Here is a 17312-nt window from a genome sequence, read left to right as displayed (position 1 = left end):
CTCTCTCTCTCTCAAAAATAAATCAACATTAAAAAGTACTTTTTAAATATATGAGTAAAATTAAGGCTTTTCTTTCCCTTTTAATCCATTTTCTGCTGATTCCCAAAAAAGGTTTAGAGGAGTGTTCAGTAAACTAAAACAAGAGTAAAGAATGGTATAGGCAACAAGGGAAAATACCGTAGTCATCACAGAAGACCAAGGCTACGTGATACTACTACAACTGGATGCTGTTGTTGGCTAACACATAACAACATCCACTGTTGTTTGCAAGAGACTGTGATCACATGCGGATGAGCATTGTTTTATGCCAGATGGTCAGGAATGTCAGGATGTTGAAGAGTTCCCTCCAGAACTGACTCTCTGGGTCTGAGCCTCGTTGACATTGGGTTCTCTTTTCTTGCAGTTATTGGCTAACACTTTTGAATGCTTCTCGTACCTCTTCTAGAATGATCAGGAAACTGCCTTGAGTAAGGAAGAGGTGCTATATCATGGCAATTCTATGATCTGTGAAATGTTAAGTTATGCCCCGAGGCTCAACAGTCAGGAGAAATAACTTGCCCGATTATCATTGGCGATTTATCTTATGGGTCTTCTCTGTGAACAACTGAGTTCCCACATGCTCGTTTGTTATAGATGCTGATGGCTGGGGCCAGTGTCTCCTTTGGAATCTTTAATTGTCTTATTCAAAACAGAAGAACAGTTATAAAAATACTTAAGTGTAAGTATAGATATACTGTCTGACTCATTTTTTTCCCACTGATTTTCACCATAATTTCAGAGAAGTGTTACTGCTGAAAAACATTTGGTCCCAACATGTAATAAAAATTACCCTCAAGTAGTCAAGTTCATAGAGACGGAAAAGAGAATGATGACTGTGTGGTGGGAGCGGGAATTGGGGAGTTAATATTTAATAGGTATGGAATTTTAGTTCAGAAAGATGAAAAAGTTCTGGAGATAGATGGTGGTGATGGTTTACCAACATAGTATTTAATGCCATTTAAAAATGGTTAGAGCGGTAAGTTTTATATTATATGTGTTTTACCACAAAATAAATACATAAAATGATAATAAACTAATAAAATTTAAGAATATACTCTCAGGAATTGGAGCAGTTGCTTCAAGGACCACGCGATCTTTGTTGAGGATAAGCCTGAACACATTAACTTCTGTTGCATAGACCTCAAAGAAATAAAACTTTGTCAAGCTGAATCAGTTCATGCAATCCTTACCATGGAACATTTTCAAAGCATGCACGTTACCAAGTAACTTGGTTGATTTCCACCTTCTTTACATTCCATTGGATCCATGTCATTTTCGTGATTAAGCAGCCATTCTAGCCTGTTCAATGTTTAAGGCTTTAGCAGGAATCTGAAGCTTGAAGAGGGAACTATGACCACCTTGGCCATTGATTCATCAAATACTCAGGGCAGAGTGTAATCCTGTGACTAATTGATGAAGGCGGTGGGGAGAAGTGGAAAGAGAATGAGCTTGGAAATGAGACCTAAACTTGAATCCTGGCGAAAGCTCCTTACTCCTGAACAGGTCAAATAGATTATAATCTCGTTGGATCCTCAGTATTCACAGAGTATTTGCAAATTTGCCTACTCATCATCAGAATTTGTTATCCCCAAAATCAATACCCACAGCACTTTTGCAGTTACCCTGAGACACATGTAGAGGGACGAAAGATTGGAATCGCCCAGCATGTATGTTTGCCAGTTGAGGTTGAGCAAGGCAGTACTCTCCCTTTTGTTTTACCTCTCATAAAATGAAGAAGTATGCCTTTTGTCGTCTGTTTAGTGCTAATTGTTTTGCGTTTGTGCTTTTTCGTGGTGATGTTGCTGTATCAGATGCCCCTCAAGCTTAGTGCTAGAGTGCCGTCTCATGTTTCTGAAGGCAAAACACCTATGAGATGTCTCATGGAGAATATATGTGCCGTAGATAATAATAGATCCCAACTCAGCGTAAGTTGAAGTGCTGTCGACTGTGGATTCACTGTTAGTGAATCAACTATATATACGTAGTTAAAACCATTAAGACAAGGTCATAGATTGATCCACTGATAAAAATGTTGTGACCAGAAGCTGGCAGGAATCTAGTCCTGTATTTCCCCTAGAAACAGTGGTTTACTATTCACTACTTCAGAGTGTGTTGTTGCTTTATAGAATTTAACTACCGTGAATACCAAGAATTGACCATGATTTCCTTTCCAAAAGCTAATACCTTGTTCACACATGATTCCATTCTTTCTCTGCTGTATCGGGTGGTAGGGTTGCTAACAAACGATTTACTCCTGTTTCTTCCAGGCACATGCAAATTATGCCCACGCAAATTAAGCACAACCATGTGACTTGCCTTAACCAATGAAATGTACACAGAAGTCACATAGTTCACATCCAGATAAAAGCATTTAAAATTTTTTTTTAGCATTCATTTTTGAGATACAGAGACAGAGCATGAGCAGGGGAGGGAGACACAGAATCTGAAGGAGACTCCAGGCTCTGAGCTGTCAGCACAGAGACCCAACACAGGGCTCGAACTCAACGGACTGGGAGATCATGACCTGAGCTAAAGTCGGACGCTGAACCGACTGAACTACCCAGGTGCCCCATTAAAAGCATTTAATTGCCGGTGTTCAGCTCCAGGCTTTTGTTTTCTCTGCTGCCATCATTGTGGGGCACATATTAATACAGAGCCTCAGTTACCTGGGACTCTGCCTACTCATGTCAGAGAATTAGTGTGAGTGAGAAATTAAACTGCGGTATGGATAAGGGTTTCATATACAGAGTGTATAAAGAACTTCTATAACTCAGAAACAAAAACAATTTAAAAAATGGGCAAAGAACTAGAATATAGAGACTTTTCCAAAAGCGATAAAGACATGGCCAATAAGCACTTGAAAAGATGCTCAACATCATTAGTCATTAGGGAAATGCAAATCAAAACCATAGGGAGATACCATTTCCTACCTACTAGAATGGCTATAATTTTTTTAGGCTTATTTATTTATTCTGAGAGTGGGGGGGGGGAGGGCAGAGAGAGAGGGAGAGAGAGAATCCCAACCAGGCTCTACGCTGTCAGTGCAGAACCCAACTTGGAGCTCAATCTCATGAACCCATGAGGTCATGACCTGAGTTAAAATCAAGAGTTGAATACTCAACCACCTGAGCTATGCAGGTACCCTGGATGGCTATAGTTCTTGAAAATGGAAAATAACAAGTGTTGGTGAGGATGTAAAGAAATGGGAGCCCTCGTACGTGTACATTGCTGGTGGAAATGGAAAACACTACAGCCAGTGTGGAAAACAGTTTGACAAGTCCTCACAGAAATGAAATATATGATCTAGCAACTCCCCTCCTAGGTATATACCCAAAGAACTGGAAGCAGAGATTCAAACAAATACTTTACATTGAAGCGTGATTCACAATAGTCGAAGGGTGAAAACAACCCAAGTTTTATCACTAGTTGAATCAATAAACAAAATGCAGTCTATTCATGCAGTGGAATAGTATTCAGCCATAAAAAGTAATGGTGTCCAATAGATCTACAACATGAGAGAACCTTGGAAAAATTATGCTAAGTGAAATAAACCAGAAAAGAAAAATATTGCATGATTGCCCTTAGATGAATTATCCATACTGGGTATATTCATAGAGGCAGAAAGTAGTTGAGAGGTTATAAGAGGCTGGAAGAAGGGAGAAAAATGGAATTATCACTTAATGTAAGGTAGAGAGTTTCTGTTGAGTATGATGAAAACATTGAGGTAGTAGATTACTGTGGTGGCTGTACAACATTGCGATTGTGATTAATGCCACTGAATTACACACTTTAGGATAATTAAAATGGCAAATCTTAAATATGCTTTGCCACAATAAAAGCATTAAGAAAAAAAATTTTTTAGGTTTATTGATTTATCTTGAGAGAGAAAGTCCAAAGGGGGAGGAGCAGAGAGAGAGGGAGAGACAGCGAGAGAATCCCAAGCAGGCTCTACATTATCAGCGCAGAGCCTGATGTGGGGCCTGAACTCAGAAACCATGAGATCATGACCTGAGCTGAAGTCAGACGCTTAACCAACTGCGCCATTCAGGGGCCCCAAGAAAAGTGTTTTTCTAATTACAAAATGACCGTGGTGCAGAGCCAGTAATATTTTGTGGTTTGTTACAGTGGCATATTCTAGCTCATCCTAACCAAACCTTTTTTTTCCCCATCTTTTTCTCTAAAATAGCATAGTATTGACCATGAGTTTTATGACCATATCTAACCTTGAACCTGCAGGCCAACCTTCACTGATCTTTTGGCCTCTCAGAACGGGGAAGACTAAATACTTGCAATTCTTTCCATAACACATTTGAAACTTAATGGAGTGGGCAGTGTAACTCGGGCTGAGGGTAGCCATGGCGGTCAGAAATACTTGTTTTGTAATATATATGAAGCCCCTTAGTTTTCCTACTTTTTTGTGGGCTCATAACCATCATTTAATGTGCAGAAATAAAACTGCCTTAAATGAACTGATTCCAAATAAAGATCACCAACCTGTATTTTAAAATGGGTTCCCGGGGCACCTGGGTGGCTCACTCAGTTGGGCATCCAACTACGGCTCAGGTCATGATCTCGCGGCTTGTGAGTTCGAGCCCTGCGTCGGGCTCTGTGCTAACAGCTCGGAGCCCGGAGCCTGCTTATGATTCCATCTCCCTATCTCTCTGCTCCTCCGCTGTTCACACTCTGCCTCTCCCTCTCTCAAAAATAAATAAACATTTAAAAAAAAAGCTTTTTTAAAGGAAACAAGAAGGGAGCAAAAGACAAGATATACAAAGGGAGGGCAAAAATGTTGGCACATGCATGGAAGGAATGTGGAAAGGACTAAGAGAGTGAGAATTATAAATGTTTCGAAGTATGTATTAGCTAAGGTAGATGACTTGGCCCAATGTGCTATTTGCCAGAACCATCAAAGAGCTAGCATGGTGTTTACAGGCCGTCTACTGTGTTTACCTTTTTAAAGAGAGTTTGCCAAAGAAACTGACAACGTAAGTTTCTGACAGTGGTATGATAGAAGTGGCTGACCTCACAAGATCTAGTTGGTCAGTTCTCAGGAATTCTATAAGCTGATTGTTAAATCCAGCCATTTTTTAAAATATCTTTTTTGGGGCGCCTGGGTGGCTTAGTCAGTTAAGCGCCTGACTTCAGCTCAGGTCACGATCTCACCGTCCGTGAGTTCGAGCCCCGCGTGGGGCTCTGGGCTGATGGCTCAGAGCCTGGAGCCTGCTTCCGGTTCTGTGTCTCCCTCTCTCTGCCCCTCCCCCGTTCGTGCTCTGTCTCTCTCTGTCTCAAAAATAAATAAACGTTAAAAAAAAAATTAAAAAATAAAATAAAATAAAATCTCTTTTTTAATTGTATTTTTCTATTTTTTTTTTAAGTTTACTTATATATTTTGAGAAAGAGGGAGAGCAGGGGAAAGGGAGAGACAGAATCCCAAGCAGGCTCTGTGTTGTCAGTGCAGAGCCTAATGTAGGGCTCGATCTCACAAACTGAGAGATCATGACCTAAGCTGAAATCAAGAGTCAGACACTTAACCAACCGAGCCACACACGTGCCCCAAATTGGGCCATTTTTAAAACTTAATTGTATAAACTTATATTAAAAACAAAGCTAATAGATGCTGAGAACTTATCACTTCATAATTACTTTCCTGTGTTTCACCATTATCTGTGCTTTTGGGTTTATTTTATCTGTTATACTGCTGTGCATCTCTTCCCAGCCCTACAGGTAGCTCAAAATCATCCACCCCAGCATTGTTTCCACCATGGAAATTGGCAGGGGTACACATTTATGGATTTGATTTCTTGTTCTTTGACAGTAGTGTTTTCGTCTGCCTCTGATGGCTCTGGCATTATTTTGACTTTGCTTTATGGTTACTTACATACTTTTCTTGTAACTCGTATATAACTTCATTCATCCAGGGGGAGTTTCTTATTTGTATACGTGTCCTTTCCGCAAAAGCTCTGAACAGTTCCTTGCATATAGTAGACTGTCTTGTCTACTCTGCTGGGGCTTCCATAATAGAATACCACGGACTGGGTGGCTTAAACAGCAGACATTATTCCTGGACAGTCTTGGAGGCAGGAAATCCAAGATCAAGGTCCCGGCAGGGTTGGTTTCTGGTGAGACCTCTCTTCTTGGCCTCCAGATGACTGCCTTCTGGGTATGTCTTCGCATGGCCTTTTCTCTGTGCATGTACATTCTGGATGTCTCCTCCTCTTCTTATAAGGGCATCGGTTCTTTCTGATGACAGCCCCACACTCTGACCTCAATTAATTGGAATCATCTCTTTAAAGTCTCTGCCGCCAAATACAATCACATTGGCGGTTAAGGGGTTTACCATATGAGTGGTGTGGGGGTGGGAGGGGGAGACACGATTCAGTCCACAACATAACACAGACATCTATCACTTATGCATTCAGTTGCTTCAAAGCTAAGAAATAGAGCCTTCCCTGTGCCTTGCCTCTGTACTAGTCGCATTATATCATCTGAGCCTCATTGCAATACATTAAGGTAAATATTATCGTCCCCATTTTACAGATGACTTGCCCAACTCTGTACAGATGGGGAGTGTTCAATCCGGTATTTAGACCCAAACAGTGTGACTGCAGGACCCAAACAAGCACTATAGGAAACTACCGTCCTGCTTTTTCCTTACATATGTATGGGTATATTTTGTCTAAAGGCAATATTGAAACTGTTACCAAAAAAATAAGTAAGCAACTGTTGGGGAATTTTTAGCCTGTATGCAAATGTGTAGACATTCTTCAAAGAATGTTTTGGTAAAACTGGGGTAGGGGAGTCTTTATGTAGTTGCAGTTTAAAGGGGACGTGTTTAAACCCCAGGGTCTTTCATTTCTGGGGCCTCTTCTTTAAGACAGGATAAAGTAACTGTCAGGTAATGCTCCAAACTAAATGAAAAGTATTTTCTAACTAAACAGTGAAGTTTAATACTGTAAGTAAAAGATTTTAAGAGCTTAAAGGTTTGGGAAGAGAGCGAGTGTGTGGAGCTAGCAGGCCTAGAAGCAGAACAAGTCATGTGACTTGGGATTATAGGAGCTGCTGGAGGACGTAATGTGATTATTTTCTTTAATTTGAACAAAGTCGATTCAGCTTGAAAGAAAATCTCTGACTTCACATGCAAATGGGTGTTGGTTTGGCCCCTTCCTCTTAAAGAAACAGTACCTTGGCAGTTATTCCATTCTTCCTTTTAGCCTCTTCCCCATCCCCCCACCCCAGGAATCATCAGGAACTAAGGAAGTGCTTTGATGGGGTGAAAGGGAAGCTCTAAGAGTTTTACTCGGGGCCCCTCCGGAAACCTCACCTGTGTGTTCTCTTGCTCCATGTCTCTCCCAGTCCTTCGATAAACTGGAAAGGCAGGAGGATGTACAGCGTGCATTCCCTCAGCAAACAGGTGCTGAGTACCTGCTAGGTACAAGATACTCCTCTGGGGGTGTATCGTGAACCAAATCCCGGGTATTCGCGTTCTAGAGGGAAGAGAGAGAAAATGAACTAGTAAAGTATGCCTCAGCAAATGGTAAGTTCTCTGAAGAAAAGCAAGTTAAGGGTTTACCACTTTCAGCACTACTGACACTTCAGTCCAGATTATTCTTCGCCGTGGAGGCCCTCTTTTGTACTGTAGGAGTTTTAGTAGCATCCCCGCCCTCCAGCCGTGTGCCACTAGCCTGCCACGTTGGCACACGCACACACACTCCAGTTGGGACAGCCATAAAAGTCTCCAGACATTGCTAAATAACCCCTGGGGGTCAACATTAGCCCCAGTCGAGAAGCCCTAGTCTCGAGACTAAGAGGTGGGGGTGCTGATTTATTAGGGTAGTCCTCTCTGATCGGGAAGACCTCTCTGATGAGGTGACCTTTGAGCAAAGACTGGAGGAAGTGCGGATGGGCGTCACATAAATATCTAGGGGGAAGAATGTTCGTGGCAAAGGGAATAGCTAGTGCAAAGGCCCTGAGGTGAGAGGACTATCAAGGAGGCCATTGGGAGTGGAACTGGACCCCAGGAATATAGTAAGCAATATGATCAGCCAGTGTTAAGGAGGCGTGATCATAATCTTTATAGTGAAGACTCTGGCTTTGAATCAGAGAGGAATGGGAAGTCATGAAACGTTTTGAGAAGGACACTGACATGACCTGGTTAATGCTCAGATAGGGTTATTCTTGCTGCTGAATAGAGAATCACCTGCAGAGGAGCAAAGGTGAAAGCCAGAGTCCAGAAGCAGCCATGGCAGCAATTCGAGTGAGCGCTTAGTTGTGGCTGGACGGTCCTATAGGGGTGGGGGAAAGCGACTGGATTCCGGATATGTTTGAACCTACATCAGACGTGATTTTATGTTTCGTCTCATTGGGAGAAGAAAAAAAGGGGGGCAGTCTTTGAAATACCCTTCTTTGAAAATGCCTCAAATGAGCTTTAATTCCTGATTTTTGATCCTAATCCTATGGGACTTGAAGCATGATGGAGGTACTGTGTAGGCATTAGATATTAGACTGTTATTTCCTACATTACTTCCTGAGTCAACCAATTAAAATTATAATGTGGGTCTCTAAGAGAAAAGGAGAGGAGCCAAACTTGGTACAATTTTACCTCTTAGATGCCACTCAACACCACTTTTCTCCTCTTGCTTGGGTAATGAAATTCTGGCAAGTGGGGGCACAGTGAACAAATGGCCCTTAAAAGCAGCCCATCACCGCTTGCTTATAGCTGTGATGCTCCCCAGTTGTTCTCCAGGTCTCCATTTCAGAACTCGCGTGCACTTTTCATAAAAATCTCCACGTGCCGCAGATTCAAGCAACATCTTTCCCTTCTCCGTGGCACCTGCCTTCTGAGACCTCGGGCATTTTCTAGATATTGCCTCCCTGAATTGAGGTAGATTAACTGAGGTTCCAAGCTTCTCAAACTGCAGGAAAGGGAAAATATGAAATAAGGTCCAATCTTCCAGTTAGTCTCTGGGTTAAGATGGGCTTTCATAAAGCCTTTCAAGTATGTCAGCCCACATCAGAGATTACACGTCAGGAGATTTTGCCTTCACCTTGTGGAGTCACATCTGCCTTCCTCTTAAGCTGGTGTATCTCCTGATGTGGTGTCAGGTGTTTATTAAGAATTCTGGGCTTTTTTTTTTTTTTCAGTCCCAGAAGAATAAAAATGGGGATAATGTTGAATGAAGGCTTCCCGTGATTCTGCAGTACGCTAACTCTGAGAACCAGTGCTGTATCATTTAGAAATTGCCGTCCGTTCCTAGTAACTGAGACTGCAAGTAAAGAAGTCATTTATTTCTCTCATTGATAAAATAAGTTCAGAGATAGGCAATCCAGAGCTGTTATGGTGTTCCGTGGTATAATAAAGAACTTCATGGTACAAAATGGCTGCTGGAGCTGTAGCCATTGTTGTTACATTCCAGACAGGAAACCATAAGAAGGGGGAATAGGCCAAAAAGGCTTTTGCCAACTGCTTGGCCTCCTTTGAAAGAATTCTCCTAGGAGTCACATGCTATGTGTCATTGGCCAGAATTTATTTGCGTGCCCATTCATAGTTACTAGGGAGTTGCAAAAATATTATTCTGTGTTGGGCATATTGATGCTTTAAGTAAAATTTTGGCATTCTTATTAAGGAAGAAAAGGAAAATGGATATGGGTAGACAGCCATCTCTGCCATACTCCCTTATACCATCATTCCATGGGGTTGTGGAAAGACAGTTTAATTTGGGGTACATCATTTTTTAACTACTGCCTGTTCATTTTGGACCATGTTTTGGTTATCTTATGAAGAACACGAAAGGAAAATGTGTTCATCATATATGTGGTCAGTCATACATACTGGGAATCTACTATATCTGGGTTTTTTTCTGTTCCTTTCCATCCATCTGCCACTGTCTTTTTTCCTTGATAAAGAAGGCCAAGAATCCACAAAAAAAAAAAAAAAAAAAAAAGGGAGAGGATGAGGAAGCCAAGTCCAAAAATGACTTTTCCACTTTTCCACTTTTTGCTCAGTCTAGTGAATACAATGTACCAACCTCCAGGGTGTGGGGAGGGTCCATGAGATATTGTATGCAACAACACTTTGCCCATCAGAGCCACTAAATACATAAATATATTCACTGATCCTTTCCTTCATTGAGATGGTAAAGGACAGTTGAATCTGAGATCAACCAAGAATATCTCACTTCTTTGTTGGGTTCCCATTCTTAAAACAAACAAACAAACAAACAAAAACATGGATGCTTTTGATATGGAAAATGACCTGCCCCAAAATAGGAGCGCTTTGCCCTTAGAATTTCTCATCCTTGCCAGAGCTGGTGGTATCCCCCTTCTTAAGCATATATGTATGTGGGTATAGTAAGAGACGCCTGCAAAATTAGGTGATACTGAACAAGTTCCTTCCCGTCTTCTGAGCCTCCTGGATGTCCTGGAGAGCAGAGGAATATTAACATTTACCTGGCAGCCTCATGGGGTTGGCCGTTGAGGGAGAACAGTTGCATGACTCTAAAACTCTCAAAATATTTTCCCAGGCCCACCAGCAGGGGCATCCCATAAGGAGGGGTTATATACAAATGGAAACCATCGGGCCCCACCCCAGTCCTGCGGAATTAGAAATGTGTGTTTTAATAAGCCTTCCAGGTGGTTCTGATGCCAGCTAAAATTTGAGAACCACTGCTCTAAATTAAGCACTTTGCACGCTTTGTCTTTCTTTAATTAGCACACTTTTCTTTCCAACGGGGAGTCATTTGACTCCCTGCCTTCCGTCTCTGCCCAGGCAGAAATGCTGTGAAATGTGCAGTTGCTTCTAACAAACCCAGTCTTTCAAACTGGGTGAGGCCTTGCTTTGTAGATTTTATTTGCACACTGACTAAAGCTCTTACAATCCATCTTGATAGACACTGAAATTATTGCCAAACCTCACTGCTGGGAGTGACACCTTAAACAAAGGCCTTCAGCAATTTCTTTGTCACGGGCCAGCTGATTGTGTTCAAAATGCTTTTATTTGGGGGAAGTGTACCTCATACACCTCAACCCAGGGCAGTAGCACAGGGCACCCCTACCTGAGCGATGAGTAAATGGAACAAAGTTTCTAGCACATTCCATAGTCCTGCTTTCGGAGAGTGATGCTCCAGATACACAGGAGGAAAACGTTATCACCATACCAGGTGATAGCTTGGAAATGGTCATCCTTGGCAAAATTCTATTGGACTTGATTATTTACTCGTGAAAATTGACTAGGGAAACATGGTTGGATGAAAATGAGCAGTCTGCAGTATTTTCAGGGGTGGTATCGGATTTCATTTTTGTACTGCCAGAAAGTATACTAAATATTTCCCCCTACCGTTGGTTTGCTTAGTGTTTGCTTTGGGCTACCCGGTAGTTTTATTTTGGAGGATGCCAGGGGAAACTCCAATGCAGCAGTTCTGTGTTCAGCCAGAGACAGAGTGGGAATTGAAGAGAGGAGTTTCTCCATCATTCCCGTCCCTTTGCTCGAGGAAGAGCTTGCAAAGGCCAGCCCTTGAATACCAGGAGGGGACAACCAGCCAAGCAGTGGCAGGACCACTGGAAGGGGTTGAAGGACCAACTCATTCCCCTTCCTCAGAGCAAGCCAGAGTGCCTACCGTGTGACATGGGGATGCTTTGGAAGGTTGTTAATTTACCAATGAACTCATTAGCTGACTTGGTTTAATAATGGTGCATTTCACTAGGAAAGTTTTTAAGTCGTCCACCAAATGGTTGACTGCCTTCTGAGAAACTATTGTTCGTGCATCCTGTATTCATGGAGTTACTGAATGCTGGTGGAAAGGACACATTTTCAGCAATGGTGATCAGTGGGCTTGAAACCTAAACGACAACACAAGATGCCCAGCCAGGGAAGATGGAGCTATGTTCTTAAGAGTAGTCACTGCCTCTGTTGACTTTGGAATTCTAAGTCTTTAGGATGGACGTCAGCACGTCAAGGTATTTATTTAGCTAACTGTCTCTGGAGTTCTCCAGTCATGGCCGCCTCTGCTTCTGCCCAGCCCTGTCGTGTTGGGACTCCTTTATCTCCAGTCTTAAAACAGGGTGGAACTTCTCCATTCCAGTCTGCAGGTGTAGACCTGGCACAAGATGGGGTAAGCAGGGTCCTTCTCTGGCGATTTCGAAATTGAGCAAAGTGAGTCATTCTAGGATGGATCTGAAGTGAGGTGGTGTAAATTCGGGTGCTATGGGAAACCTTAAACTTTGAGAAGCCAACAGGCAGAAGGGAAGAAGACTAGGGCAGAGATCAGAGGACACTGGGCATAGAGAGATGAGAATCCCTCACCAGACACCTTCCAGGTACAGGTTCCATTTCCTCATGAGGCCCTCCTACACCACTGGGTTTCTCGAGACAACAGCACATCATTACAGTAATTTGCACTTTTTTTTCCCCTCTGAAATCAGACCAGCTTAAATATCATCTTTCTCCCTTGTAGCCTTCTTTCTTAGACTAAGATGGGTGGGGGCCTCGGGGTGTGGTCTCGCTCTGCAAGCTGACAGCGTTGCTGTATCTCTCAAAATGGAAAAGAGAGGCCAGGAAAATCCGGATTGTTCCCTTTGGAGCACGCGGGCTGGATAATAGACTCACCACTGTGCATTCATGTTATTTATTGTTTTGAGGGCCAGGTACCCAGCCTTCGCCTCATTTAATTGCCGTGGTCCTATGATGAGGATTCTTAGAGGTTATGGAGCTCACTCAGGAGCACGGAGATGGAAAGTGACAGAGCCATGCGTGGGGGTTCTGGTCTACCTGGCCAAGCTGCAGAAGAGGCAGAGAAGGTCCCAACTGGGGTCAGCCCTGGACAGTATCAGCAAAGGCTTGGCTCAAGGTGTCGCAGTCACAGGGGCTCTCAGCGATACCTGTGCTCTGGGCAGTGAAGAGGCGTATCTGAGAAAGGAGAGGCTCCATCAAGCTCAAATTGGACTGTTATCAAGCGTCTGCAGTGATTCCTTTCTTATTAGCATCTATCCTAAGGTTCTGTCACTAGGGTAGGAGTTGTGAAAATGTCAGAGGGATACTGAGGCAAGGTTTTGCTCCAAGCAGTCTCTCGGCGTGGGAGGTAAGGCCCATTCCCTAAGACACAGTGCTCTGTTTTCTGCCTGCACTTACCTGCTATAGTGTATGATGCCCGGATTCCTCTGAGCGCAAAATGGCGTGCCAGTCTCTGATGGGCCCGTGGCCAGCTTCTAATCCCAAACTAACTCGTGATCTAGGCTTTCATTTCTTCTCCGAGAGAATGCTGATAACCTGTGGGCTGCTTTCAAAACCCAGAGCCCTTCCTTCTCATCCAGGACGTGGCTTCCCGCCAAGTCCCTCTGGCGAGGTATTGCAGGGCCCTGTCTTGAGAAACCACCTAGTCTGTGACGAGCAGTCTATATGGTTGACTTTGAGGTTTGCTGAAGACTGTGGTAGCCACACATGATGGTGAATGGTTACAACCATTTTTTATGAAAATAAGGGTGGCTTTCGCATTTTGGTGAGACCTTGTCCCTGCAAAGCCTTATTTCCACCCACCCCCACCCCTCACACTTTAACAGTTATGGTTTAGTTTCTGGAGATCAAAGTAGACAGAGATTTTTAACTCTTTGCCCCAGCATTCCCAAAACAAATGTTCACATCCAGGGCTCCCTGAACTCAAAGGAATTAGACCAAGTTTGTGAAGTGGAACAAATATGATGAATTCAGAGCCACAAGTCTTCTGTCTTCTCTGTCTTGTTGAATGAATACCTTGTTTTGCAAGAGCTGGTAGTGATGCTAAGAGATAGTTGAAAAGAATTTTCCATGATGTCATCTGAGCTTGTGAGGTTTTTTTTGTTTTGTTTTTGGCTTCTCCTATATAATAACATACCTTCCGTTTTGGCCGATTTTTTCTTACCCTAGCTTTGCATACAGCTGGATAGTAGAATGTCTGTTTTGTTTTCCCCAGGCAAATCTAGGTGCTTTCTCAAGTCTTTGTTAGAGTTGAATGAGCCTCAAAAAGTGCAAGAATATGTCCTAACAGTTTTAAAGAGGAGCATTCTAGGATGTGCAAAAATACTCATGTTAATGACAATGTTTAATTACATACTCAGTATCCCAGATTTAGTGACTCTGTGTTCCGACAGATGTGAGCTGCTACCTGCCCTTACAAAGAGCTCAAAACCTAGAGGGCTTTTCATGTAGGTGGAGGCTGAGGGACCCAGCAGCTCACCCAGTGCCAGAGTCTGGCTCTGGCTCGAGTGTGAGGCAGGCACTGACACATCCCTTTGGCTAGGGAGGCACAGAGCATGCCGGAGACTCACAGAGAAAATGGTAAAGTTGCTCTCTCTCTCTCTTGGCGGGGGGAGCCTGACGACAAAGCCCTACCAGCCTATTTGCCGAATTCTCTTCTTCTAGAAAGCATGATGGCTTTGTTTCCCCCCCTGCAAGAGAGGGAAAACCCCAGGAGGGGTGATTTGCCCCACTGCCTCTTCAAGGATGAGTCCGTCTGCTTGCAGTGAGAAACGCATATGCCGTTGAGTCTCGGAAGGGTGGAGAGAAGGGGGAGTAGAAGAGTAGACGGTGTCCCGCTGCAGGAATGACCCTCCCGGGGAGTGGGAATGGGCAGGTGGTTTGAGTAATGGGCATGTCAAGTGATCCCTGTGCTCTCCATCCCTCAGGTTCACCAGTACTACAGCTGTCTCCCAGAAGAGAAGGTTCCTTATGTCAACAGTCCTGGAGAGAAACTTCGGATCAAGCAGCTATTACACCAGCTGCCGCCACATGACAATGAGGTAAGGGGCTAGCGGGGCCTTAGGAAGACTGTGCGTGGAAGCTTCTGTGAACTGTCACCTTCTTCATAATCAGAATGCTGTGATCCGTGAGCTCTCCAAAGAAAAACTCCGGTGCATTCGTTTTAGGCTTTAGCTTCCTTAATTAGGGCCAAGAGAAACTGCCCGACACTTTCTGGAGAGAATTCTCGAAAGGCAGATCTCATTATGGACTGGACTTGCCTCTCTGCCTGGTGCTGCTAGCTAGTTTGGGGTAACCAGGGAGCCTTAAAAGTTAAAAGCTCAAGTCCAGGTTTTCAGTGAAGAAGAATGAGCTAGTTGCCAGAGTCCCTTAGCTGATTGCAGTTCCCTGGGCCAGTTCAAGCCCTGAAAAAACCCTGTGATTCTCTGGAATTTTCAGCATCATTTCATGTTAAACGAGTGTGCAAGTTTTCCACATTATGCTGCCTTAGAAGTCACATGTCCAGATCTGCAGCTCTCGAACGTCTGTGTTTTTGTCGTTTAAAGGCCATCTTGCCGGGTCACCGTTTATACACGTGGAAGAATGGCTTGCAGGCCGTAGGTTTTTTTTTTTCTGGACCAAGACAGTAGGCACTGTAAGCAGGCATTTCTTATCTCTGAAGTCAGATGGCCCATAAAGGGAAATACGTGAATGCGTCTTTAAAAGATCATCCTGCTTGAGGGGTTTAGGTTTATAAACTAGAAATTAATTTTTAAGTATCTGGTTTTTAAAAACAGTCCTCTTCTAGAATGGACTTGTCCACCTAACTCTGATTGCATGCGAAACAAAAACATAAATTTAAATTGAAAGGAGAAATAACCCCTTAAGAGAACTGGGTGGACCCCAGCTTTCTACCGACGGCTCCCACCCACAAGCCGGATCTCCAGGGAAAGGAGTAGGTACTATTTTATTATTTATATTGCCATATTCAGATCAAATGGGATAATTCAGACGCCTGAAAAATAAATTTGAGTAAGTGAAGCAAAAGCTTAAAAAATTGAAGCACGTCCCTAGAAAGAGAGCCAGTTTCCTGCTGCTCATTTGGACTTCATAAAACAAATACAAACAGTGTTTCCTCTTTTAAAGCTGAGAGCGAGCACTGTAACCCGATGCCCAGCTAACTAATTTGGAAGTGAAAATGCGGGTTTTTACAAGCAGGAGAGGGTGTGCCTTTCTTTAAAAGCACATCCATAAAATGTCAGCTGTGTCACCGTATATTCTGGGCTGTTCGGGTCACGGCAGTGTCCTCAGGGACATCCACATGAGGACTTTTTTTTTTTTTTAAACTCTTTTTTACTTGATAGAGCAAGGTTCTCTGTTCTGTGCTGTTAATGATTTATTCCATTTACAGTTAACTGTGGTTTCATGAAAAGAGGCCATTCAAATTCCTTCTTCCTGTTGGTGAGATTTCCTTACTCATGAGCCCGTGGGCAGATTTCGCCCATTTGACATGGCCCTTTGGAGGACAAAGAGTGATTCTCAAATCAATGTTTGATCATTCTGTCATATGCCCCGATGAAACAGTTGAGATACGTACAGAGGCACTGGTTTTCCAGTTGGGATGCGACTGTCCTGGTTCAGAAGTTTCCCTCTAACCCTTGTATCACAAACCATCTGAGCATCTCACCTACCTTTCTTGATGTTCACATTTCTCAAAAGTCAGACAGGGAGGCGGGATTGGATCCATGTTGCCCAAAGTGTGGCAGACACACAACTTTAGGTGACACACAGACATGGCAGTGAACGAAAAGTGAACCATGTAAGGAGAGAATCCCTCCCACTTAAAGTGTGCTCCACTCCTCGTGATCGAGCGGTTGCATAAGCACCGGGGAATTTCATTCTGGACTGTCAGTTTCCTCACACCTCTCCAACTCGTGCCAGTCCTTACCTGTGAGTAACCAAGTAACCACTTGTAACGTGGTTACACGTTAAGAATCTCTGCTTTAGGGTCTCCCACAAGCAGAAGTGGCTAGAATCCAGCAACATGGTTTCATTCTTACACTGTTTAGTTTTATGGTTACCATCTGATTTTGGTAGGTGATACGGACTTGCGACTTATAGTCATAATATACTGTAATTTTTTAAATGTATTCAAGTTTTTAAAAAGTGAGTCCGTTTTAAAACCAGCATTAAGTAAATAATAGTTCAGGACTACGGCAGAATTCCCATTGTGTGAGTTCGTAAGGGGAGAGCCTGGGGAGTGCTGGATTTGAGTGTCTCCGAGTGTCCCTTGCTTACTTCTCCGAGTTTTTGTATTTAATGAGAAGGAAAATATCTTATGCAAGTCGATGTGTTAGCCATAGCCCAGTGGGCAGCCCTTTTCCCTCCTGTACACGGATAAACATGCAGGGACTTCCATGAAGCAGCAACCATACCTCTGGTCCAACTCCTTAGCCTCAAGGCTTTGGTTGTCCGTTTTGGCAAAATAAGATGGGAGAACAGAAGTTGAGAGCTGCTCTGGCTTGCTACCATGGAGCCGTCCGTTGGTGTCGAGGATCACTCACGTGGG

At 43.4% G+C, this 17312-nt stretch overlaps 1 protein-coding gene across 2 annotated transcripts in view; it reads left to right on the top strand.

The window, feature by feature from the left end:
* PRICKLE2 (prickle planar cell polarity protein 2) overlaps positions 1 to 17312 on the top strand; it is a 160959-nt gene that overhangs the window by 86845 nt on the left and 56802 nt on the right. For both annotated transcript variants that reach the window (XM_030307171.1, XM_030307170.1), the window contains exon 3: positions 14692 to 14805. In XM_030307171.1, the coding sequence (XP_030163031.1) occupies positions 14692 to 14805 (114 nt within the window). The remainder of the gene's footprint in view (positions 1 to 14691; positions 14806 to 17312) is intronic.

The sequence above is a fragment of the Lynx canadensis genome, chromosome A2, assembly GCF_007474595.2.
Source record: "Lynx canadensis isolate LIC74 chromosome A2, mLynCan4.pri.v2, whole genome shotgun sequence".
Lineage (NCBI taxonomy): Eukaryota > Metazoa > Chordata > Mammalia > Carnivora > Felidae > Lynx > Lynx canadensis.
Note: the sequence above shows the minus strand (reverse complement) of the source record. Positions and strands in the feature narration are given on the sequence as shown.